Genomic DNA, 26869 nt, shown 5'->3' on the forward strand with positions numbered 1-26869 from the left:
TGTAAATATCTTTGCACTGGAAACAAGACAATGGAAGCTTAATAAGAACACAACTGACCCTGCAGTAAAAGACATGTAAAATCATGACCACCACTTAATTTGGCTTGAAGTTGAAACTGGACTAAAAAACATATATATTTGTAAGTATCCAGGTTATGTTGATCTAAGCTTGGAAATGATAAAGGCAGCTGGCGTAACAGGCTTAAATTGGCTATGTACCGTGCTCTCAGTAATATGGAAAGAAAACAGAATCCCAGAAGACTGGACAAAATGATTCATCACTCCACTGTTCAGGGGCATAACACTACTGTCACATACCCTAAAGCTATTAGAAAAGATGATGGGAAAAAAAAGGACTTCAGAATATAGATGTAACTTTACTCAAGGAGGAGCAATATGGGTTCAGGAAGAATCACAGCACCACAGATCTCATTTTTGCAGTACAGATGTTGACAAGAGTATTGGGAACATGGAATGAATTTTTTGACTGCATTTTTGGACATTGAAAAAATCTAAAATAGTGTTCCTCAAAACAAGATCTGAGAAAGTCTGGAAGCTCTCAAGTTGCCAAAGTACTTAACTGAAAAAGTAACCAAAATTGCTACAGCTGTATCCAGACAGGCAGTGCACAATTATAAATGGTCCGAGACAAGGAGATGTCCAGCAAGAAACTGCCCTATTGCCACTCTTGTTCAAATAGTAACGGACAAGATTAAATGGACAACAAATCCAATACCCTAGTATTTGCTGATGAAACAGAAGATGAGGTGTAAAAAAAGCTGACAGAATGAAACCGTATATTTAAAAATTTTGGTCTGAAGATAAGCTATACCAAGACCTTAGAAACAACAGGGAAGTAACAAGCTCAAACTTACATTTGGAAAGGGACAAAATCAGAATTAGTTTTCCCATTTTGAAGCACAGCTTCCTATTAACCAGGAAATGTAAATCGGAAACCTTGTACGGGACCATATGTGCCACACGTACTTTGTGCCAATTCTCACTTATGGTTTAGAGGGATGTACCCTATCGGGTGGGGGGGGGGACTTCAGGAGCACTTACAGACACGAATGAGATTCACAGAAACTATGAACCAAACTACTAAATAGGACAAGATCGTATGTGAGGTGACGAGGAATGTAGCCGGGGTTGAAGACCCTATTACAAGTGGAATTAAGAAACACAGACTGCAGTGGTGTAGACACATTACAAAAATTGATGATGAAAGACCAGCCAGGAAATATTTCAGAATAAATGTCAAAGGGAAAAGACTTTGTGGAATGCCCAGAAAATGCTGAATATATACAGTGGAATCAGAGAAGGTTCCAGTGCGAAGATGTCCGGAACAGGAGGTCTACGATGACAGGATATGTACATCACACCCAGGAAATTGGAGCAGAGAAATAATGATGACAGTAGAGTAGCATAAGATGGTAGATTATGAAGTGAGATTAAATGCAGAATAGCACACGCTAAAACAGCATTCTACAAGAAAGAGAAGCTAATAACACGGAAAAATGTTGGTCTGAACATCAAGATATATGCAAAAATTTCTGTTTGGAATGTAGCCCTGCGTGGGTCACCGACATCAACAGTAGGGGAGCCATAACGGAAAAGACTGCAGGCTTTTGATGCATCGTGTCAGGTATGACTGCTAAAAATTTCACGGGCAGAGAGAATGACCAATGAAAATAGGGGGAGGAAGGTCGTTGGGGAGGACTGTCAAGGAACCAGTTTGTTGGACTCATATAAATTGTCCGCTCAATGTGAAATCAATTGAAGGAATAATGCCTGAGAAGAATGCGCCGAGCAGACCAAAACTTTAGTATCTAGGCAGATAAAAACAAGATCTGAAACTAACAACATACTCTGAACGTAGAAGATTGGGACAAATGGAGAACGAGAATTACTGCTTGCAAATCTACGGTTGAGAACAAAAGGAGAAGTTACTCCTAAAGGAATTCATCTCTGGCCAACATATTCAGCCATCAACATGACAATAGAGAAGCTGAACCACGGTTGGATAAGTTTCTCAATTCTGACTAAGTTGTTTAGAAGTAGATCAATTACTGACATATCTGTACAAATGTTCCCCAGCAACTACAACTTCCGCTAAAATCACCAATGAAAATTAATTTTAGACTTCTTAGTGTAGCGTTTAATTTGTCCTCAAACAAACTGGTAGCAAATAGAAGGAAAGTGGAGGACAATACAATGCACCAATAACACAACACAGAGGACTCTTTTTTTCCCTTCTTTCTGGAGAGAGAACATCCTGCTGATGTCAAAATTCTGTTACTTTAATGGTAGCCTCATATTTTTGTGTGTAAGGGCACACCTGAACGATGTGTAGCCTTCAGCCAACTCTGCATATGCAGGCACAACTTTGATGAGACACATTTCTCTAAACAACTAACAGTTATACAAGATATAATCATGTTAAACTCTTAACACAAAGCACAAGATTATAACCTGATAATAATTTTAAAAAGCAAAATTCCTGCTAACAAGACTGAAGGTCCAAATCGTGTGAAGAACGGGTGAGACACATCTAGAACAAATTCGAAGGATATGGGCAGGGCCACACAGACACTGGTCCTTGTTATGTGAACTGCTTCCAAAAGAAATTCCTGATAATAGTCTCATAATGGTCACAATATATTTAAAATTAATTTCATGTCCAAAAAATATACCTTTTGGCCAGTTGCTAAATTGTACAGACAAACGACACGAAACAATGTGATCCGAGAAATATATTCACAAAGCACTGCTGACACTTACAACAATAATTATGTTTCTGAACAGGATGTGCCACACAGAAAATAACCAAAATGAATGGGGTCACACTTCACTGCAGACTGAAGGTCTGTGAGAGTCCATGAGTCAACGAACAGCTCACCTCATTCTGCACCACTTGCAGAACGAACAGTTACCAGTTGTGATCTTCATGTCAGAACAGTTACGAACTGTCACAAAACCTTGGCAAGATTTTTTTTAAATAACAATAAATAACATTATGGCTGCAAGCAAGTTAACACAGTTTTTATCATAACTTTACATTTGACATTCACATTTGTTAAACTAAATAATATTTTGCTGAAATTATCTCAGAAAAATATGTACATTGCACATAAAACTCATTTACAGAAATTATTTTACCTTCTGTTTAAAGACAATATTTTGCAAAATCAAAAGTAAATGGCCATTTTCAATAAAAAATCACTGAGGTAAGACAGCTAGAACAATAAATACACCAAGGTAGGTGAAAGTAACGCACAATCCAATGTACTTCTGTAACGAGAAGTGCTACAAAACGAAATATTGCAACTACTAATCATTGGTTATTCCCACCAAACACCTTTGCCTGATATCTATTTTCTGGTGCTGGAGAAAGCCACCACACTATGTGGATGTTTCAAGAGGCACCTGCTGATGTGCAGAGACTGAATTTCTCTACAGATCTGGGGGTTACTCAGCATGCCGTTGACAGTCCATGTGTGTAATGCAGTCAATCAAAGGAAAATATTTTGATACTTTGGAGATTTTGGCAAGGCAGCAGCAACACATTCACACCAACTGTCAACATTTGCCACAAATGACTGTGGACTGCTGATGAGCGATGGGCAGTGGTGTCACATCTCCCCTACAATAATAAGCAAGCTACATGAGATTGTTATCCACTTGGATGATGGAACAATTATTTGCATGGGAAATAGTTTTGAGATTAAGAAGATTACTTCGTATGCATAGAAAAGTAATGGCCAACCAAGTTTTACAACCACATATTAATGCCTTGGAGAGAAAGATGGCCACATGGCAGTGTATCAACATTACAAAAGAACCAGTGCTAGGCCATGAACAGAACTTCATTTCTCCAGTCCTAGCAGGTTATATCTCACAGAAGAACGATTGATTGTGCACGACTTTCTGCCTGACCTTTGGTAAGTGCAACAAAATGCAGCAATGGCTACCAGAAGCATAGTGTTGACTTTGTAACAATGAAAACTCCTCCTCCGATTTTTGATTTATGTAACACATGGAAAATGAGTGCTACATTTGCTGTAAGACAATTACACAACTTAACACACGTTTGTGTTAAAAACAACATTAAAATAACCAACCAGAAAGTAACCACATAGAGTAGCTGCAGACTGTGTGTTTATACACACAAGCAATACCACATCAATCCATTATTTCTTACCCCACACTACTGCAAAATGTCTGTAGCATTCCATCAAAATACACCATTGTAGAATCACAAAACTTTTTTATTTCATCTGCCCTGGACTACACTATAATTAGTGATGCACTATTCTCTACAACAGTGCCTTCTTACTTAAATCAATAATCCCCTCACAAGCAGTTACAAGGTTTCCACACAGCAGCAATCACAAATTTGTACTCTTTTTCCCTTCTTGACCCTTCTGGTATGTAATTCACAAACACTAAGCTTAATAGGAGTTCACAGTAACACTTAATGTTTTTATTACTGTTCTGGAAGGGATTCATTTCAAACAACACACAAGTGAGGGATAATAACTTGGTGTGTTCCCACCCCATACCCTTTTTCCTCCACAAGAAATAAGAAGATCCCAAAGTTTAATTTGTTACAGTGCAACACATGGTCCAAGGTGCACCACCGAGGTGATCTTTTCCAGAATACTATTGGGTCTAGCAAGGGGCATTCATTTCAAACCACACACACGTGAGGATATCAATTTGCTGTCCCCCCCCCCCCCCCCCAACCCCCTTTCTCATTTTTTCATAAGAAATAATGAGACCCCTCAGTTTAACCTGTTACAGTCCAACACATGGTCCAAGGTGCACCACCACGGTGACCTTATCCAGTAGAGTATCGGGTCGGACTAGGAGTCAGAAGCCCATGAAGCAAATCCACGGCCTCCTGGGAAGGGTGGAGGAGTAAGGCAACTGACATCCGACAGAGGTGCAATACTTATGTGCACCTTGAAATTGTCGCGATCTGGGCCGATCAAGTACGGTGATGTGGCCACACGCTGATTGCAGGGGTAAAAGTATGTAACTCCATGGGCAGAAGGCACTCTTTTAGCCCCATTGGTGGAAGCCGCACTTGCGGCTGAACCGGCAGGAGCTGAATTTGCGCCCGACCTGCTAGAAGATGCATTTGCCGTTGACCTGCTGGAAGAAGCATTTGGGGCCGACCTGCTAGAACCAGCATTTGCGGCCGATCTGCTGGAAGAAGCATTTGCGGCCGACCTGCTGGAAGAAGCATTTGCGGCCGACCTGCTGGAAGAAGCATTTGCGGCAGAGCTGGTAGAGGCCGCATTTGAACCTGAGCTGGTAGAAGCTGCATTAGCAGCTGCACTGGCAGAAGCCGCGTTTGGAGCCGAGCTGGTAGATGTCACCTTAGTTGCTGGACAAGGAGTACCAATATGAGCTGTCGCACCAGGGTTGAGAGAGTCAAAAGGCAACAGGTTGTCGAAATTGAGAACACGCTCTTCATCCAAGAAGCGGTGGTAACGCTGCGAGACGGATGTCACGTGTTCAACCCCGTCCTGTTGGCCCCGCACAAGCACGCCAACCAAAACGCGTGTCGGACATGTGTCACGGCATGTCACCTGCAAACAGTGTGAAACATAGTTTAAACTAACAGACTGAGATTCTTCTACAGAGCTGTACAATACATCTGTTTACTAAACAACATGATACACCACAATATTTGTTACCTGACTTGTATATTTATGATCGCGTTTTGTTTTTCAACTTATACTAATCATTCTTTAATGACATTTGAAGCAACATACACTCTACTGTAGAAAATACTTTCACAGAATTTATGACCAATCCTTACAAAATGATATCATCGAATGATCAAAATGTAAATATTTAAGATATTGTTAGTATTCAGTGTAACTTGAAATGACGTTCATATAAAATAATAATACTATAGCATTGGAGTTGCCAGTATTGTAGGGAAATAAAATATTTAATGCACATTAGTGAAATTTATATATTTCAACAATAACTGTTGAAACTAATCGTTTTATGAAATTTGGCATTGGAAAGCTTTGCATTTTACAGTACAATTTATTCAAAATATATTGTTTTTTGGTGATGAATGTGTTACCACTTTTATATCAACTTGAACAAAGTTCTCCACATTGAATATCATATGGAATTGTAATTACAACAACACCGTAAAAAATGTTGACTCAAGGATCTATGTAAGGTCAAGTGTGGGGCCAAAGAGTGGTTCCCAAAGTTGTTAAGGGTTAGTTAGAAGTTGTAACTTTTGTAAGATGTTAGAAGTGACAATTACTAATAAATGCAACAAATATGAAACTTAGTTTTCAAACAAATATTTCACAAATATCAAACTCAATGAACACACAGAATATAAAATAGTCTAAAAATTAAGTCAAGGACTTTTTTACTGAAGAATAATAATTTATAATCATGTTCAATGAACGTAATCGCTGCTGTGGAAGCAATTAGAAACTGATTTAACATCAGTCAACAAACTGCTTTATTTACATAGTTCTTCCTGATCATGGTAGTTACATAATGCCTTTAAGTACACACCCAGAAATACAAATCAGAGATGCTGTTTGGTTACCCCCATACCCTTCTCACCACAGTCTGCCTAGAGGGGTACGATCAGCTGACCTGTTGAGGTGACTTCCATTGGCAGTGCCAAGGATGCCAGCATGGGGGACTTCATTTCTGCTTTCTTTCAGCTCCTGCACTCTTGCCATAAGGTAACTACTTCCTGCAGATGGACAAAGTCACTGACTTGGACCATCAGTGATCTTCGATTCTGGTGTTGTGCTTGGGGGAAACTGTGCAAGAACTTGAGCTATTCTTTGCTCCAACACTTCCAGAAATCTTCTTCTCTTTTCTGATTGAGTCAGAATTCTTGTGTGAAGACTGTTACAACAGGTGGCTTGGGTCCCACTGGCAATGTCTTGAGTCTATCCTCCACAATGAAGGATGCTGTGGAGAGCACTTCTTCATTCTGGATGATCAGTTTCGAGTTGAGGGCGACGTCAGTTTTCATGAGTACAGTCTGTAGCCTTTCCTTATCTACGCTGCAGTGCGCAATTAGTTTTGGGAAACATCTTTTGGTTAAGCCGACCATTCTCTCCCACTAAGCACCACACACAGAACTATAAACTTCCATGTTCTGCCTTGTTGTGCGAGATACCGGTCGACCTTATCTGCAGAGATTGCCATCTACAGTGGAACTGTAGATGGTGAGTAAAATGCTGTGTCTATCTATAAATCTTTCTAGTACCAATAAAAATCAATCTGTTGTAGCACTGTGAACAATGTACCATTTGGTTGTGGTCCTTTCTACTTTGGCATACAATGGCCCTGCAAAATCAACACCAGTGACTTGGCAGTGTATTGCGGCATTACTTGACTAGTTGGCATTAGAGCTTCTATTTCTTGACTGGCAACCCCCAAGAGCTACTTTACATGGGAGGAAGAAGTGAGTAACTTGGCATGACAGTCGTGTACTTAGCAGGCGGAATGAAACTCTGAAAGCACAATTCTAACCCCAAGATGATGTAAATGGAATGAGTATAAAAGCCTCACAAAATGGTGGTTTTCATCAAGGGTAAGTGGACGATGTTCTTCAATGGTTGATTTGGCATTAAGCTGGTGACCATCTAGGTGAAATAGGTCTTCATCTAAAAAAGAACAGCCGGACACTGTGGCTGAGCAGTTCTAGGCGCTTCAGTCCGGAACCGCGCTGCTGCTACGGTCGCAGGTTCGAATTCTGCCTCTGGCATGGATGTGTGTGATGTGCTTAGGTTAGTTAGGTTTAAGTTGTTCTTAGTCTTGGGGACTGATGGCCTCAGATGTTAAGTCCTGTAGCGCTTAGAGCCATTTGAACCATTTTTAAAAAAGAACTAAAACTCTATTTTCAATCTCTTGGGTACAGACATGTTTTTCTTAAAGGATTTGATTTCTTGAAAATAGGAGTGTTCTTGTAAAGCCTTGATCAAATAATAATAACCTGCTGCCATTTCTTCCACTGTACATTCACCTTGTCAATAAGTTTCCTTTTCAACTGGAGAACTTGGGCAGTGACTTGCAGTAGTTTCCAGTAGTAGGAACCAAAATCTTTCAGTATCAGTTACTGGGGTGTCTCCGTAAAGACCTGCAGATCTGGTTGTAGTTTTTGGTTTCTGGCAAAGAAACAATTGTGATATGTAGTGTCACCACCAGACACCACACTTGCTAGGTGGTAGCCTTTAAATCGGCCGTGGTCCGTTAGTATACGTCGGACCCGCACGTTGCCACTATCAGTGATTGCAGACCGAGCACTGCCACACGGCAGGTCTAGTCTAGAGAGACTCCCTAGCACTCGCCCCAGTTGTACAGCCGACTTTGCTAGCGATGGTTCACTGTCTACATACGCTCTAATTTGCTGAGACGACAGTTTAGCATAGCCTTCAGCTACGTCATTTGCTACGACCTAGCAAGGCGCCATATTCCGTTACTATTGATATTGATATTGTGAGTCATGTACCGTCAAAAGCGACGTTCATCATTAATGGATTAAAGTTAAGTATCCAACTAATTACGTCCGCTTTCTGACTTCTAATTCCTTGTCATGTTCCAGACCTCACGTCAGTATGGTTCTTCCCTCCTCATGCCAGCCTGCGTGAGCTGAAACACGTGCATTTCGGCCTCCTCTAGTAACACGGTGTTGGCTCTTCTGCCAACACTACATGATATACTCTTGGTATTAATTTGGCCAGTGACAGGACTGTTGAGGAAACCACAGCAACCCATGCCATTATATGTCCTACTTGTAAATTTATGTGAACCTGTTGAATACAAAGGCTTTCCAACTAATGGGGCTACCCCTTAACCCTTTCACAGCTGTGGCCATGTATAAACATTCTGTTGTGCCATTCCCCAAGTGTTGTGGATGTGTATCGTATTTACTCGAATCTAAGCCGCACTTTTTTTCCGGTTTTTGTAATCCAAAAAACCGCCTGCGGCTTAGAATCGAGTGCAAAGCAAGTGGAAGTTATGAAAAATGTTGGTACGTGCCGCCACAACTAAGTTCTGCCGTCGAATATATGTAGCGCTACGCGGGCATGCTTTGTAGGCACAAAGATAAATACTGGCACCAAAACCTCTGCGTCAGTAAATAAATAAAAAAAAAGTGGAAGACGAGCTTTTTTTCTCCGCCGCGAGTTTCGACCACTGCATTTTCATACATTATCCAACGAAGTAAATACAAATTCCGTATTGTTCATCTTCGAATGTAGCACAATTTCAGTGTACTACGAAAATCTGACTGGCAAGACTGTTTGGGATGTTTGTCAATATGGCCAACTCTACGTTGTGAATTTTTTCCTATCTGTGAGAAGAGATGGTTGCTAATAGGAACCTGATGAAATTTGAATCACATACAGTATTCTCTTCACCATAAGAATAATACGAATATAAACATTTTGCCATGTATTCTTTCGTGTTTGCTGCTATCTCATTAAAACCCTGTCTGCCTAATAAACTACGAAACTAGAGTGAGACAACAGCAAACGCGGAAGAATATACGTATCGTGTCATGTTTATATTCGTATTTCGTATTATTCTTATGCCTAATAGTGATGCAGTCAGAAATGAAGCACGGCAAGTGACTAGATTTTTAAATCTAAGATGTCTAATTTCTGTGCAGAATTTGATGTAATAAAGAAGCAGCCGCAAAGATTTTCAAACGGAGAAAAATTTTCGCCTAACTCTCGTTCAGAACATGTTCTATCATACGCAGTCTATTATTTTATTCTTGTTGATCATTATCAAAGAAAGCAGCAGTGTAAGTAACAACAAATAGAAGTCTTTTGCCATTGTTTCGCTAATGAGACGATTCCTCTTATTTTTTTTTAATTGTACGCGGCGGTAGCGCGCACAAAAGCAAGCCATGCCGCTAGCCGCGACAGGCCGTAAACACGCGCTATCAGAATGCGACAAACAATGCACGACACAGTGCAGTAATGCATTTTCAGCTTAAGAGTGACGCAAACACCTATAACAAAGAAAACGGCACTTATCAGATCAAAGCAAAATAAGCAATCGATTCAAACCAGACGAAGCACATGAAAAAGGAAGGGTACCCGTATAAATACGGACGGAGCGCCTGACGCATAGCAATGGCTACGTGGTAAAGCTTAACTGTTAAGTTTACGACTCGAATCAAACTACTGTAGCTGTATCGTCATTCATTCGACCTAAATTGTGTCTCATATTACAATGGACCAACTTTGTTTCGATTTGGAGGTGCGGCCTAAAACTTTTCCCTCTCCCCTTGAATTTCGAGTCTCAAATTTCAGGTGCGGCTTAGATTCGGGAAATTTTTTTTCCCTTTATTTCGAGTCTCATTTTTCAGGTGCGGCTTAGATTCGAGTAAATACGGTATACGAGACTGCTTGGATTTTCCTACAATGCTATGGACGTCTGAATGTGTCTTGAACCAGTGTCCCCTCTCTGCTGTGAATGAGTTACTTCCTTATCTCAGTGAATAAAAAAAGCTTCAAGTATTTACCATAAAGCATGTGTGCCTCATTGCATGCTTTCATTTGCAAGAAACCTTGTTTCAATATCTTGAATTGTTTGTGAAATGTGATGATTGTTGACCACACAATTCGCGATGCGCAAGGATGTGAATGGGCAAGTTGCGCACCACTTTCCTTTGTATATAAAATGTCACTTGAGCAACGAAATGAGATATCCTTCCACTCTCTGTTTTAAATAAAATTTTGATATCTTACCTACATTTCATTCACTGCAATGTAAGAGCTAAAATCAACTATATGTAAAGTTTATGCAATGCATTTTTACCTCTGTGAATTTTTACAAAGTTCGTGCAATGTTTACTTCATTTGATGCACCACAGTTCTTTGTCAAGTGAACGTATCAGACTGTAAGATGTGCAAAAACCAAATTTTTTCACCTAATAGTTTTCGAAAAATCGGATAAGTATTTCACATTAGTCAGAACCCCGTCTCCCAGCACAGGCACCAGCATTTGCCAAGCAGTACAGCCATAACAAAAGCCAGCCTTAGCACGAAATGCAGACAGCACATGTGCAGCAGCAAAAGGGTTAACCAACCTAGTGTTACTACAGAGTCAGTCCAAAGAGTTGTTCCATGTATGTTTGTGTTGGTAGCCTCGCAGTAGTAATCCACAAAGGAAGGATTATAGAAAACTTTGGTGCAAATACTTCTCCCTTCGAAATTTTTGATCCATCTTGGTGGATAAATCTGTGATAGAATTGGCAGGGCTGATATTCAAGTGCACCACTGAATAGTAAGATGCTGAGATACAAAGGTGGTACTGAAAAGTTCCTGGCTTTGTTTTCTTATAGATGGGGTAAGGGGGGATGAAAAGAAAGAGAAAGGGCATGGGTGCTCATTTGTAAGTTTGAAATCTTAATATGTAACTGTAAATAACAGGTGTTCACTATTTGTACTAATTGCTCTGTCGCAGGTGATAGCTGACATGGAAAGCCACAAGCAAGTTTCTCCTCACTGGGCTTGCAGCCATCACAAACTTTTTGTTTTTCCGGGGAAAGTGCGCAAATGAAATTCACACTGAAATGTCCGCAAACACTGGGAGAGAAGTGTGTTTCATAGAGCACTGTGAAAACTTAAATATCTCACTTCACAACTGGCCGTTTCACTGTTGAAGAAGAGTCCGGCAGTGGTCACCATCAAATTGCAACCGTCACTGGAACGCATGATACTGTTCGTGAGATGATTCTTTAGGACCAACTAATATTTGACAAAAAGATAGCTCAGATACTGGGCATCACCTGGGAACGTGTTGGTTTCATTGTCAATACAATTTCAGCCGCAAGCTTTCAGCAAAATGGGTGCCTAAATGTCTGAACTAAGATGAGCAGAAAGAACACACTGATACATTGAAAGCCATTTTGCCTCATTTTGATCCAGAAACCATTTGGCAAAGTTAGTAACTGAGGATGAAACTTGACTTTACATTTATGACTGTGAAATCAAGGCAAGGTCAAAGGAGCTCTACACCTAGAAATTGGCCAAAAAGTGACAGCGTTCTTTTTCTGGGACAAAGACGGCTTTCTGTTTGGTGGACTATATCTCAGGGATCTACTACAACCTGACAATATTATGCTGACCTGGTACTAGAACTGAAGGAGGCAATTGAGAACAAATACCGAGGAAAGTCGACCAAAGGGCTTCTTTTGTTGCACAGCAACAACACTTGTACAAAGTTGTGGCTGTCAAATTGACAACCCTGGACTTCGAAGTAGTCAACCAGCCTCCCTACTTGCGAGACCTAGCCCTCTTGAACTATTAGCTGTTTCTGAACGAACATGGAAGAACTCCTGAAGGGTAACAATTTTCAAGACACTGAAGATATCTAAAGCGGTTGCAGAGAGCTGGTTTTGCTAAAGACCACATGACTTTTATTTGCACGGACTTAATCCGGGTTGATACCTGCAACTACACTGATGCCACAGCTCATGGCATTCTGTAGTAACACTGTGAGTTACAGTTCACATAGGATGCAACAAATTTTAGCTAATTGCACATTGGTGTCAACTGAAATCATATGAGCAGATATTAATGTTGTAATGCAGGTTATGGCATCAGAATTGTGTCAAGAGTTAAATACAAGGAAAATGAAACACAAATGTTAGATCCGAAACTAGATTTCATGCAGGAATAAAGTAGGGGCAACAAATACATTTATTAAACAAATAATACTTGAAGGCAAAACTGCTGCCTGCTATGGCAAATTTGTCATGATGGAATATTATGAAAAGGATAGTTGCTACTCACCATACAGTGGAGATGCTGAGTCGCAGAGAGGCACAACAAAAAGACTGTCAGAAAGTGAGCAGGTCTTTTTGTTGTGCCTATCTGTAACTCAGCATCTCTAGTACTGTAAGGTGCACAGCAATTGTCCTTTTCATAATACTGTAACAGTAATATCATGTTGTTGCTCTTGCAGTTTTAGAAGCTGCAGAAGTGTACCTGCAGACTAATGTCTCATGTTTTCTGCATTAAGAAAATGAACACACACTGAGATTAAATGGAGTACAGCAGTAATTATTCCATGATAACTACATCAAAATGTTGGCGTTTCAAAATACAGTCATCAGGGAGCAGTTCAATGATGCTGTTCAGTGTGAAGTTAGTGATCTCACATAATACATCTGTCCTGAACTTTTTGTAGCTTGGCAAAAGCTGGATCTCATGGGTGACGGTACTGAACACTGGATGTTCACACGTTCGGCTGTGGTGCCACTGCAGGAAGCCACTAGCTGTGGTGTCATTTTAGTTGTGTGTATGAACCCGGCTTTACAGAATGCTAACTCTAGTGGAGGTATTTTGAAGTACAAAGAGGCTTACCCATTACTTTCAACCTATCACAAATTATTAGCCATGACATACTGAGTCGTTTACAGGCAAAAAATGAAAATATAAAATTTTTTGGCTACTACGACATTTCCCATTCACCTTCAATTGCCACCTGGGCAACATTGATAAATCAACAAGTGCAGATCAAGCAGTGACACCAGGGAACATGAAATTCAATTAGCTGACACCAGGTTGTATCAAGGTCCAATGATTATAGCATTTATAAACATGCCACAGAAATTCAAACATATAAAATAAATTTTAACAGAAAAAGGGGAGGAGGACTGAAATTAGATAATCTGCATGCCTCAGTATCAGTATCAAGTATAAAGAAAACAGCACCACATGTTCTGTTATACAAGCTCCATAATACATGTCGGCAGAACATTGCGATCTTCGCTATCAGTAAGAAGTCATGAGTTTGCCATTGCGCAAATACAAATAGAAAGTTTGGATAACCGAGGGTGTTTACATTGAGGTATCAACAACAGCAAGGACCTGTTTATCCAGGTAAATGCTGGCCCAATTGTGTGTAGCTAACCAAAACCGTAGGAAGATATTTCTGCCAAGCAAAAGGAGCAGGAAACCTATTACAGATTACCTGAGTGGTCAACATGAAATATTCATCTCCAGTATCGACAATGCAGAGAATCAGTGGACAAAGTTAAGATGTAGTATACAATAAGCTTTAGGCAGAGACAGGAAAGACCCACTATGATTCGACAGCTGTGATACAATGCTGCTATGAAAGCAAGGTGAGCTTTGCTTCAAACTTAAACATAGCCGTATGTGAAGTGTTAAAAGAATTTGAAAGTAAAATTCTACCTACAACTTGGCAAAACCCTAAATGTTTTGGTCTTGTGTTAAATTAGTAAATGGATTAAAGCCATCTGTCCAGACACCCTTGTAAGCATGATGGCACAGAAATGGAGGATGACACGGGATAGGCTGAAATACTATGCATCTTCTCCCAAAACTATTTCACTTAGGAAGATTATACAGCAGTTCCTTCTCTGAATTGACAGACTAACATAAAAATGACAAATATCGAAATAAATGACGTGGGATAGAAAAGCAACAGAACTAGCTCAACAGGGGAAAGGCCACTAGACCTGATGCGACGTCAATACGATTCTACACAGAGTAAGCGAAAGAAGTAGCCCCTCTTTTAGCAGCAGTTTACCAACTGTCGCTGGAGGAATGAAGCATTCCTAATGGTTCGAAAGAAGCATAGGTTATTCCTATTTTCAAGAAGTGTCACAAATGAACACACAATACTATAGGCCTATATCTCTGACACTGCCCTAGGGAGGAATTTTGGGACAGGTTTTATGCTCGTGCATTATGACATTTCTCGATAATCTCCTCTGTAGGAATCAATGCGTGTTCAGAAAACAGCAACTGTGTGAAACCGAGCTCACTTCGTTCCTCTGCAAGACCAAGAAAGCAGTGGATATTGGAACCCAGGTGTTCCTTAAATCGTGGAAGATGTTCTATACAGTTTCACACTGGTGCCCAATGAACAAAATACAAATGTCTAGAATATTAGACCAGCTACGTGATCTAGTGCATAACATCGGGAGTCCTAAGAGACTTTTCACACAATATGCTGTTGTATACAGAGAAGTTGCAAAGGCTAGAAAATTGTAGCAAAATGCAGGAAGTCTTCCAGACGACTGATGCTTGGTAAAGCAATTGGCAGTTGGTTCACCCTCAACATAAGCAAATGTAACATATTGCACATAAATAGACAGAGAGATGCACTATCCTATGGTCACCTGATTGCAGAACTATCACTGAAAGCAGTCACATATATATGAAATACCTCGATGTGAAGTGGAATGACCACTTAAAACTAATTGCAGGTGGGGCAGAGGCCACACACATTCATTGAAAGAATCCTCTGGAAATGTAGTCCACTCACAAATGAGGTAATTTTCAAAAACTCTGTTTGACCAATACTCAGATATTACTCATCAGTCTGGGACCTTTAACAGATATGATTTACAGAGAAAATAGTGAAGATCCACAAAAGAGCAGCACATTTCGTTACATGTTAATTTAATAAGGACAAAAACATCGTGGAGGTGCAAAGTCAGCTTTCACTGGTAGACACTCAGAGAGGCATTCTGCATTATTGCGGAGGTCTACTATTAAAGTTCTGAGAGTGTGCATTCGTAGAACCGTGAACTGACATATTGCCTCCTCCTGTGTGTATCTCGTGAAGACACTGTGAACGTAAAATTAGAGGGATCTGCAGATCCACAATTTTGTAATTTTTCTGTAACTTCTAATTTATTTTTGATCATTAAGATAACACATTTGCCTCTGTACGTCACATTCTGCCGAAGTGCTCAATATATTATCGACCTTGCTCGTACAATTGTGTGACACTGACTTGCACGGTACTAGTGCGAAGGATGTGAGAGAAACTATGAAGTAGCAACCACAACAATCTATTGCTATGCTTAAAATTTGATGAGTTTGTGAAATACTAGAGGAAATAATATTAAATTCTATCATCTTACCAACTCCTGCTGTATTTGAAAAGGTTTGCAATATATGTATTGATACAATATACAAACATATAGGAGGCTTTTTAAGTACAGGTAACAATGAAAGCCAAAATGTTGTCCTTCAAAAAAAACATTACCTAAGTTCTGGACACAAGTCACAACTTTATTTGGTTTTGAGATACAGCAATGATTTACCAAGTGGGAAGAAAGAAAATTAATCCTGATTTATATGTCTCCGCCATAGCTGGTCCCAAGCCCAGTTGAGAAAGGAGGACGGGGAGGAGTAACACCTCGTTAAAAAAACCTTGGTTCACCTGGCCCGTGTGATAGTACCACGTGAGGGCCCCTTGCCACAGATACGGCGAAGACTTCAACGGCAGAGAAGGCGGAGAAGATGGGCTTTGGTACGGCGGAGCTGGCGGAAGAGGCACCTTTTCTCTTTGGGTACAAAAAGAGTACAAGTAGCGATTGAAGCCCAGAGGGGTGGCTACAGACGGCGTCTGACTCATGGTGAGCGGCTGACTTTAGGCTGGGCATCCTACTGCCTATGTGGAAAGTAACGGGAAACTACCACATTACTTTCCCAAGCAGTACATGGTATGTCTCTCCATGTGAAAGATTCCGGAGTAAAAATTTCCCCTCATTCGGATCTCTGGGAGGGAAACACGCTGAGAGTAGACATATTTGAAAGGAAGAAAGGGACAGTGAAGGGAGGAAAGATGCGGATTGGAACATGGAATGTGAGGACACTTCTGCAAGCAGGAAAGGTAGAGAATGCAAAACAGGAGATGAAAAGGAACAGATTAGATGCCCTTGCTTTGTGTGAAATGAGATGGGGAGAGAATGGGGAGATAGAAAGTGGATATTATAAACTCTTTTACTCAGGGGAAATCAAGAGTGGTGAAAACGGAGTAGGAATATTGATACGGCAAAAGTTGAAAAATAAGGCAATGAACGTACAATATATTGATGGAAGACTGATGATGATACAACTGAAGGGTAGTTCAAAAGATTTGGTATTAATACAGGTATATGTGCTAACGAGCCAGCACAGAGATAAGGAAGTGGAAGAATATTATGAGAAAATACAAGAACTCATCGACAAAGAGAATAGAAATGCGTGTATTATCATCATGGGGGACTGGGATGCAGTGGTGGGTGAAGGAAGAGATGAAGATACAGTAGGAAAATTTGGATTAGGAATAAGAAATGAGAGAGGTGAACCACTAATTAGTTTCTGTAAAGAAAATTCATTAGCACTGGGTAACACATTATTTGAAAACCACAAAAGGAGACGTTACACATGGATATCAAATTTGAATAGGGAAAGATATCAGCTGGACTACATCCTGATACAAAAAAGGTTTAGGAACTGTTTGAAGAATGCTAAAGCTTATCCAGGAGCAGATATAAATTCAGACCACAACCTAGTGATGGGAGAAATACAAGTGAAGTTGAAAAGAGTCTGTAGAGGTAAAGCAAAGGAAAGACTAAACATAGAAAGACTCAAGAGGTAGGAAAGGCATCAGATTTGGAGAACAGTTTTATGAAAAAATGGCAAAGAGGTAGTGTTGATGAAAGTGTTAATGACAAATGGATAAAAATGAGGGAAGGGCTCATGGACTCTGCCCAAGAAGTACTAGGAATTAGAGTATCGCAAATCATCAGGAAAGAATGGATAACAGAATACATGTTGAAAAAGATGGAAGAGCGCAGAAAGTGGAAAAGGGTAGAAACTGAAGAAGGCAAAAAGAGGTATAGGAAACTGAATAATGAATTAAGAAGAGAAATTGAAGAAGCAAGAGAAAAATGGATGAAAAGAAATGCGACGAAATAGAGAAAATGTAGAGAGAGGGAAAGTATGAAATGATGTATAGACTGGCTAGTGAGATAGTTTTTGAACGTAAAAGAAAGACGAATAACATGGAAAGAGCAGATGGTGCTCTAGCAGAAGAACCACAGGTTTTGAACAGATGGCAAGAATATATTGAACGTCTGTATAAGGGGGATGAAATGCAAAGCGAAATTAAGGTGGAAGAGAAGCAATGTGTGCCAGAAGATGGAAAGGGATTTACCATCTTGGAAGCAGAAGTAGAAAAGGTGCTGAAGGAGATGAAGAATAGGAAGGCATGTGGAATAGATGATTTGCCAGCAGAACTGTTGAAGAGTCTGGGAAAAAAGGCAAGTAAAGAAATAGTCTACCTCTGTAACGAGATATATGACAAAGGGGAATGGCCTGAGGACTTCGCTGCAACAGTTATGATACCAATAGAGAAAAAGAGAATTACTAAAAATTGTGAAGAGCACGGACCATCAGTCTAATTTCTCATGCAGCTAAAGTCTTGCTGAGAGTGTTGAGTAGAAGGTTATATGGCAAGCTGGATAGAAGGATTGCAGAGGAGCAGTTCGGATTTAGAAGAGGAAAAGGAACAAGAGATGCTATTGGCCTGCTAAGAACTATAGGGGAAAGATATGTGGAAAAGGGTAGAGAAATCTTTGCTGTTTTTATAGATTTAGAAAAGGCTTTTGACAGTTCAGTGGAACAAGCTGATGGATATCTTGAAGAGGAAAGGAGGAGATTGGAAAGAGAGACGACTGATACAGAATTTATATTTACACCAGAAAGTAAGGATAAGGATTGGAAATGAAATGTCGGAAGGAAGCAGCATTGGACGAGGTGTTAGACAAGGTTGTTGCCTTTCCCCACTGTTGTTTAACGTATACCTTGAAGAGATTGTTGCGAAAAGCTTAGATGGAAAAAGAGGAATATGTATTGGCGGAAAGAGAATAGAATGCATAAGATTTGTTGGCGACATGGTGTGAGTGGCAAAAAGTGAGCGGACAGTGAATAACATGCTGAAAGATCTGAATGAAGCTTGAGTAGAATATGGGCTGCAAATAAACACAGCAAAAACAAAGAGTATGGTCATCAGTACAAGACACAGACTGTCCAATATTAAAATAGGACAATCTACCATTAGCCAAGTAAGTGAATTTAAATATCTCGGAAGCACAATAACTGAAGACTTGAGATGTCACCAGGAGGTGAAAACTCCAATTGCCATAGCGAAGGAAGCATTCAACAGAAAGAGGAGACTCTTATGTGGCAAATTAGATAAAGGACTAAGGAAAAGGCTTAGCAAATGTTTTGTCTTGAGTGTGGCACTATACGGGGCAGAAACATGGAAACTGAGACAAAAGGATGAAAAAAGGTTAGAAGCATTTGAGATGTGGATGTGGAAGAGAATGGAGAATAAGCTGGATGGAAAGAGTGAGTAATGAAAGAGTATTGGAAAGGGTTGGTGAGAGAAGATGTCTGCTGAAGGTTGTAACAGAAAGGAAAAAGAACTGGTTGGGACATTCATTGAGAAGGGAGTGCTTGCTAGTAGATGCTTTGGAAGGATTGGTTTGTGGGAGAAGACTGAGAGGAAGAAGGAGATACAAGGTGATAGACGACATAAAGGGAAAGGAAATTATGCAGACCTGAAGAGGATGGCAGAAGACCGGACAGCCTGGAGAACTACCATGTGAAAACCTGCCTTTAGGCAGAACACTGATGATGATGATGATGATGACTGGGACAAGCTAAAGTATGAGAACTGAGCTGAAATGGGATTGTGAACTTTTATTTATGTAGTAGCTAGTACTGTTACATATGACCTGCTCCCTAAAAAATACTGCAGTTCGTGTTTCGAGGACCAGTAACACCAGCTCGGATGAGTATTGGAGGGGAATGGAGAGCATGCTGCCAACTGAGGGAATCTATACTGCGTACGTTGACTTTCTATGGACATCTACCATGTTTAAACTGCAGTTCAACTGAATCTGTTTGAATGGAATTTCAAAATTGAACAAATACACATCAACGGTGCAGATTTCTGCAGGAGGCAGTAAAAGTCTAGATAAGTGCCAGTGGTGTACTTATGTGTTACGTGTAGCAATGTTGTTGACGCTCACTGTGAAGTACAACGGGAGGAGGTATGTCAGCTGCTGGTTCTGTGTAGCCAATGGGAGTGTGGCGGGCAGATGATACATCTGCAGGCAAGAAACATTGTAACATTCTCACACCAGCTTAGAAGTGAACTCATATGTATTTGGCAAAAAACAGCTTTGTTCTCAGGTTCCACTGTAACCACAATCTCAGAAATTGCAGCATACTCAGAAGATACAAATCTCTCAATGCGTTATTAGGACGACGATGGTAATGATTAAAAACAGTGATATCAAAGACTTAGTAAGCAAAAGAAGGCAGTGAAGATAAAAATTAATGTAAATAATTTCTTTTTGTTCATTTAACTTCTCCTTGTTTTTTGAAAATGTAGACTTTTAGGTAGGTACTTAATGTTAGTGAAACAGCTTGTAATTCTGACTTGTCTTATACTCAGGTAAAAATAGTATACCTTCCATAACCTCCGAAGATGTCTCCTCAACACAAGGTGTAAATTTGGACACAGAACTATGCCTTAGACCATTGCCTTTTCCCCAAAAACCAAGTTCACCAAATGTGTGAAATAATTCATCTGAAGGGGATGGCACTTCCTACCAATAAAACTCAGTTGTAGGTCAGAAACAAATGCCATCGAATATGCGAGATGAAGAAACAGTAACAGTGGCAATGTCATCAAACTTACCGACACACGAACTGTCCTGAGCACCTTCTCAGGTACTTCCACAGTCCCTTGCCAGACAATTAGGTAACATTTCTTGAACCAGACTCCCTTCGGGTACAGATCCACTACCCACTCCGATGTACGTGAACCAGCATGCTCCGCAGTCGATGCTCGCGACGAGAAGACCAGCGTGCGCGCGTGGTATGGAGGCAAGGCGTGGAAGTTGTCCACACAGAGCGGGGTGCTCCACGTGTCAGCAGTGTACAACCGAGGAGTGAAAAGCATGCGGCCGTCCTCCATCTTCAGAACTTCGTGCACTCTGTCTTGCTGGCCTGTAGGATGTACATATAACAGGCTTAGTTGATGCAAATATTGTTATTCTTCCTACCTACCATCTACGAGGTGCATGAGGTATATCCGTCAACTCAGAAATGTTTTGCATATTGTGCTTATGTAGAGCCTTTTTAGTTTGGTAATGGAAAGTACTGAAAGAATAGAAAAACATTTTTTGTAGTAGAGGTAACAACTCGCTGAATAGTAGAGATGGTGAGCCATCGACAGGCACAGAAAACTTTGCTCGCCGTGTGTGTGTGTGTGTGTGTGTGTGTGTGTGTGTGTGTGTGTGCGTGTGTGTGTGTGCACGCGCGCGGGGTTTTCTGGTGGGTGGGGGAGTGGGGGGAGGTAGGAAAGAGCAAGGGTGCACACTCCAGCTCAGAATCAATGCCTCTGTTATTCACAGAGTTGTTACCGTAGCTCCAATTCTTCTTTTTCAATTTGCTTAGAAAATATAATTCCACCAAAAACTGAAACTGTATTCTCTTTGTTTTGATTATTAATTCCAAACAGTGCTAATTGTCAAGTGGCACCTGCACAAACAGGAAACAAATATAAGACACAAAACACAAGTAATAAAAGTGAAAGCAACTATTCTGCACTCATTAGGCAGAGAAACATTATGTACAATTCTTCAAGGGGCAGAGAAAGGGGATACGACAAACAGAAATATTAGCCATATCAGACAAACAACTACGGAACATCCTATATGAACAAACTGAACTACAAATAAACCTATCAAGAACTTTGAGAAAATTCTGCTACACATTGTAGTATCTGACTGTCAATAAATATAATCTAACCAGTAAACTACCGATTCTTTAAAGAATCTAATTCTGTGTATAAAACAGCTTCAAATTCCTGACTAGTTTACAAATGAGTATTTGACATTAAGCATAAGAGAAAGAAACTTGTAAAACGTTTGAAATTATGTATAAAGTTTGTTGGAAGTTGCTAAGTGCTCTCTTTAACAAACACCAGATGAGTGTAGTCTCAATAATTTGTGGTTTATTTTTTTAAAAAAAGGCTTATTTTTCAAGCATCTCAACGTTTATGATCTCATATCTCCTGAATTAGAAGTACTACTATAATTTTGCAGCTACAGTCAGTGGTATACGTGGATACTGCCTGGAAAATGTGTTGCAAATAGAGTTAATAGTAAAGAAGAAATGAAACATTATGCTCGATACTGAAGTTTTATCGCAAGAACAGCAAAAATATCCAGTGGAACTTCAATTTTATATTCTCAGGTTTTATGTTTTTTGCAATTCTACGTCATAAATTCATAGCCCCTGTGAAAAACCCATAAGATAATGCTAAAATGCCCCAATTTTACATTTCTTCCTAGAAATGTTTACCTCGATTTGAAGTTCTTACTTGGTGTTTCACTTGACTTTGTCCTGTTTTCTTCCTATTGACATGACTGAACGAGTTACAAGTGGCACAAAAGGCAGATGGTTAGCAACAGAAGTGGTGGCGGAGTTAAGGGAATATTTTAGGCCGTTGTGGAGACACACAACTTGCAACATTTAGCTTCATCGTGCAATTATGATACTACTATTGCTAGGTTGCAGCGGCAATGGAAAACCAAGGTAATCAATGTGAAGTGATTCGGAACGAGCCACCACCTTTTCTTGTGCCACTTATAACTCTGCCTCATCTTTTTACATGTATTTCTGATGTACTGTATTCAGCAACAATGTCAATTGTCAACGTTTTACATTCAAATGCTGAGTCTCGAAGGATATGCTCAGTCTTAAGCAAGAAACTGTCACCCATTTTCAGCTAGTGAACTCTAATTGGTTGGTGACTTTGTAAGTCACCCAATAGCCAGTAGCCACCACACCACACTAACACACACATAATGAGCTCGTCTACTGGCTGCATGGAGAGGTGAAGTGGCACTTTAATGACGGGCGTGCAGGTAGGGGTGAAAGCATTTTGTGAAGAGCTGAAAATATACCTTTCATACAAAAAAAATGATTTTACAGGACAGAGATGTCACACGGAAATAGAAGAATGGTTTTGCGATATCACATTTTAAGGACTTTCGTGTTCAAATCTGACACGATACAGTTGAACAACTACATACACTACTCACCTATATACTTTGCACCACACACTGTAGATCGTAAAGTTTGCCAGCAGTTATAGAGGGCATGAAGCAAAACTGTAGCACCTGAGCTTTCTTTCAAATTCACATTTTACACAGTGTACAGAATTTCTCTGAGCCAACTTCTAATAAGCTTGTAATGTCAACTGGGGAAGTAAACTCATTTTTTCATGTCTCTGTTTCTCTCATCAAGCCCAAAATAACACTTTAACAGTGGTGAGCATATGAAGTGCAGCTCATAAGAAAAGCATTAAACATTAACAGCAATGGTGACAAAGTTTGTCATTAAGCAGATGTCTGTGTTTATGCTTATGGTTTAACTACTTAGCTGCTGTGATATTTTTGGTTTAATTTGAGGTGTTCATAAATTTTTGCTTTTTTCTGGGTAAGGACAAAGGTTGCTCTAAAAATCGCGTGTCTTTAACATATAATCTGTGGTCATAGCATCTCAGATAGCTCGATGACCTTGTATCTAGATACCAATTTCAATTTTTTGATTGGTTTTTACTTGCTATTTACACATCTGTGATTTTTTAAGAACTGATTATATTTATTGCCACAAATTATTGTATAAACATTGTATTGTACATTTAATTTCCTTCACTTAGATTTTATACAATGTATTGGAGAAGATTGTGATTTTTAATCACGTAAACCAATTACATGTGTTTTTGCTTACATTTTGGGTTTTTTTAAACATTTTCTTCTATTTTGCATTTTCGTCAATGTTGTGTTTTTTAAGTCTGGACTGCATGAAAATGTAAAATATGGGTTTCACTGTAGTAAGCAAAAAACATTTGTTTTCTCATTTTGTGGGGGCTGCCCGAGACAAATTTTCAAAAATCTTTGAAATTACGTGTAAAGTTTGCTAGACATTGTTAGGTTCTCTCATTCTCAAACACTGCGTATTTGCATGCTGTGAGCTATGTTGCCTCAAGACGCATCCAAAGCTCACGTGTTAAACCCTTAATGTCAAAATTATATCTCTGCCTGAGTAGACTTTGACAACATTTTAACTTTTGAGATTTGGTAAATAATTGTATGAAACACCGAAAATAAAACTGTCAGACAGGTGATCAGCAACCAAAACTAGGCGGCTGTGCCCTGAGTTCATTGTTTAGTATTTAGACTGATAGGTATACTTCCATTTCAAACAAAACACTTAGAAAAAAGTGCTGGAAAAATAAGCATCAAAATGCCAAAATTTGCAAAAAATAACACAAAACATGGGAAAAACTATAATCTGTTTATAATTACTTTGTAACTGACAAAAGGCAGAGGTTGGGAGCAGACTTACTGGCTCATACACAACACGCCACAAGCTCATGCAATTGACAGTTGTGTGCATGCGCTCTCTCTCTCTCTCTCTCTCTCTCTCTCTCTCTCTCTCTCTCTCTCTCACTCAGTCACTCACTCGCCCGCGCATGCACGCACTCTGGTAACACACTATTCCACTAACAGCTGCACGCCATATGTAACTGAAACACTTTCATTATTTTGTCTGTGTAGTCACTAGAACGGCTTTTAGAATTTAATGAAACAAGAAACTGTTCAATGTCATTTTCATTATACATTCTCCCATGCTTTCATTATTGCTCCCTCCGTGTATGTTACAACATTATGCCAGTCTCATGACAAGGTTCAGTTTACAGCATCCTTTACCAATCTTTTCACTTCTGCTAACATAACTCTTTCTTTATGAAACACAACCTACAACTTGGCCCCATATGGCTCCAAAGGAATTGAAGTGGCATTGGTAGGGTGGCAGTCTCGAGGACCCTGCGGTCATATTTCTTTTGCCATTTTATCGCCAATGTACAGAGCAGGTGGTTTATTCTGAGCCACAAGATCCAGTAATTCACCCTTTCTACAATCATATGGTACGGGAATGTTTTTTCACTGTAGCTGGTCAATAACATTTTCTAGAGACTACTGTTTGCACATTAGCAAGGACAGTCGAATGATACAAAGCATTGCCTATAACTATCACTGAAGGCTTGCTCAAGTTTCTTCAAAGTGAATTTTTAAATCACCAATGAAACGTGACTCTGCTCATTTCTCAGCAATTCTATTCTTTTAAATCTAAATAACAACATACAGATTTTCACGAATACAGCAGATGTATATGCATGGAGAAGAGTTAAATCTACTACCAGAGGGTTATGGCATGGTGCCAGTTACTGAATCATGTGTCCAGCCTGTACTTGTTGAATGGCTTGCTTTTACCAATGTTTCATCAAGCCAACCAATATTGTCAAACAAGAACGAAATTTTCACTCTGCAGCGGAGTGTGAACTGATATGGAACTTCCTGACAGATTACAACTGTGTACCGGACTGAGATTTGAACTCAGGACCTTTGCCTTTTGCGGGCAAATGCTCTATTGACTGAGCTACCCAAAAATTTGACTCACAACCCATCCTCACAGCTTTACTTTCCCCCAGTACGTCTCCTACCTTCCAAACATCACAAAACCTTTCCAGCAAAACTTGCAAGAGTAGCACTCCTGAAAGAAAGTACACTGCAAAGACGTGGCTTAGCCACGACTTGGGGGATGTTCCTGGAACGAAATTTTCACACTAGTGGTGCGTCCGCTGATAAGGAACTTCCTGGCAGATTAAAACTGTCTGCTGGATGGAAATCGAACTTGGGACCTTTGCCTTTCATGGGCAAGTGCTGTACCAACTGAACTACCCAAGCATGACTCACAACCTGTCCTCACACTCCACTGCAGAGTGAATATTTCATTCTGTGAACATCCTCCACATTCTGGCTAAGCCATGTCTCCGCAGTATCCTCTCTTCCAAGAGAGCTAGTATTACATGTTACTTCTGCGAAGTTTGGAAGGTAGGAGACGAGCTACTGGCAGGTATGGGCCGTGAGTTGTGCTTGGGTAAATTAGTCAGAAGAGCACTTGCCCATGGAAGGCAAAGATCCCGAGTTTGAGTCTTGGTCTGGCACACAGTTTTAATCTGCCAGCAAGTTTTAATACAGTCAAAGTTTTCTTTTGATACTGTCTTCACAAATCAGTACCACCATGCAGCAATATTATCTCTCTTCGTTATGAGCTTTCTTCTGTCAATTATTTTTATTTTTATTAATCTGAAGCCTAAACCATGCACTTAATTTCCCACTGACAATTTGTTGCCTCAATGAAGTTCTGCTTCTTCTCAGGAAGCCTTCAGTTTATCGAGGGTTGGATGTTATTTTCTCAAATACTAATTGTAAATATGATGTCGATTTGCATTTGCCTGAAAATCATCCATACTTGTCAAACACTTCTCAAATTCTCTCTCTATTCCTGAAGTGTTTAGTTGAGATGATACAGCCTGATTTTCTTCAGCTCTGAACTTTTACTTCTCTATCCTCACAACAGTGTTTCTGTGAATTTTTAATTCATCCACAGTTCTATACTTTAGTGATAGGCAGCAAGTCTTCCCAACGTTATTGCAGTAGTCAACAAGCCTGCCCCCTCATTTTGGTGCCCTGACCACATAAAGACTTCTCTTGCACAGCACGCAGCTTTGGATGTCTTCTCCCTCTCTTTCCTTATGACACTGAAATATTTTGAATCGAAGTAAGTCTCACAAATTTCACACAATGCAGTCTGCAGCAATGCACAGAGTAACTGTTACACAACCAATGTACGTTTCAAGTGTGGAGCAAAACTCTGTTTGTAGCCACAAGTGTTTTTTCTTTCTGTTTTTCTTCTCCCCCAAGTTGCAGGGTTTTAAAAGCAACCATACTACAGAAAATGCAGTTTCGAAGATGATTTCCATGTCCCTTCCTCAGACACCCGTATATAACAGCTATAAATTGATAGGTATCAGTTCTGGCAAACTAAAGGATGCAGCAGGGTGTGGGGGACAAGTGGGCGAGGTGGTGAAATTACCCCGG

The 26869-nt window shown here is 40.0% G+C and overlaps 1 protein-coding gene across 2 annotated transcripts in view; it reads right to left on the minus strand.

Annotated features, from left to right (window-relative positions):
* Positions 1 to 4784: 4784 nt before the first annotated feature.
* LOC126106508 (uncharacterized) overlaps positions 4785 to 26869 on the minus strand; it is a 127659-nt gene continuing 105574 nt past the window's right edge. For both annotated transcript variants that reach the window (XM_049912828.1, XM_049912827.1), the window contains exons 8-9: positions 20548 to 20858; positions 4785 to 5597 (exon numbers count right to left, since the gene is read on the minus strand). In XM_049912828.1, coding sequence (XP_049768785.1) covers positions 4866 to 5597; positions 20548 to 20858 — 1043 coding nt within the window. In that variant the 3' untranslated portion in view covers positions 4785 to 4865. The remainder of the gene's footprint in view (positions 5598 to 20547; positions 20859 to 26869) is intronic.

This window comes from Schistocerca cancellata, chromosome 10 (genome assembly GCF_023864275.1).
Source record: "Schistocerca cancellata isolate TAMUIC-IGC-003103 chromosome 10, iqSchCanc2.1, whole genome shotgun sequence".
NCBI classification, from domain to species: domain Eukaryota; kingdom Metazoa; phylum Arthropoda; class Insecta; order Orthoptera; family Acrididae; genus Schistocerca; species Schistocerca cancellata.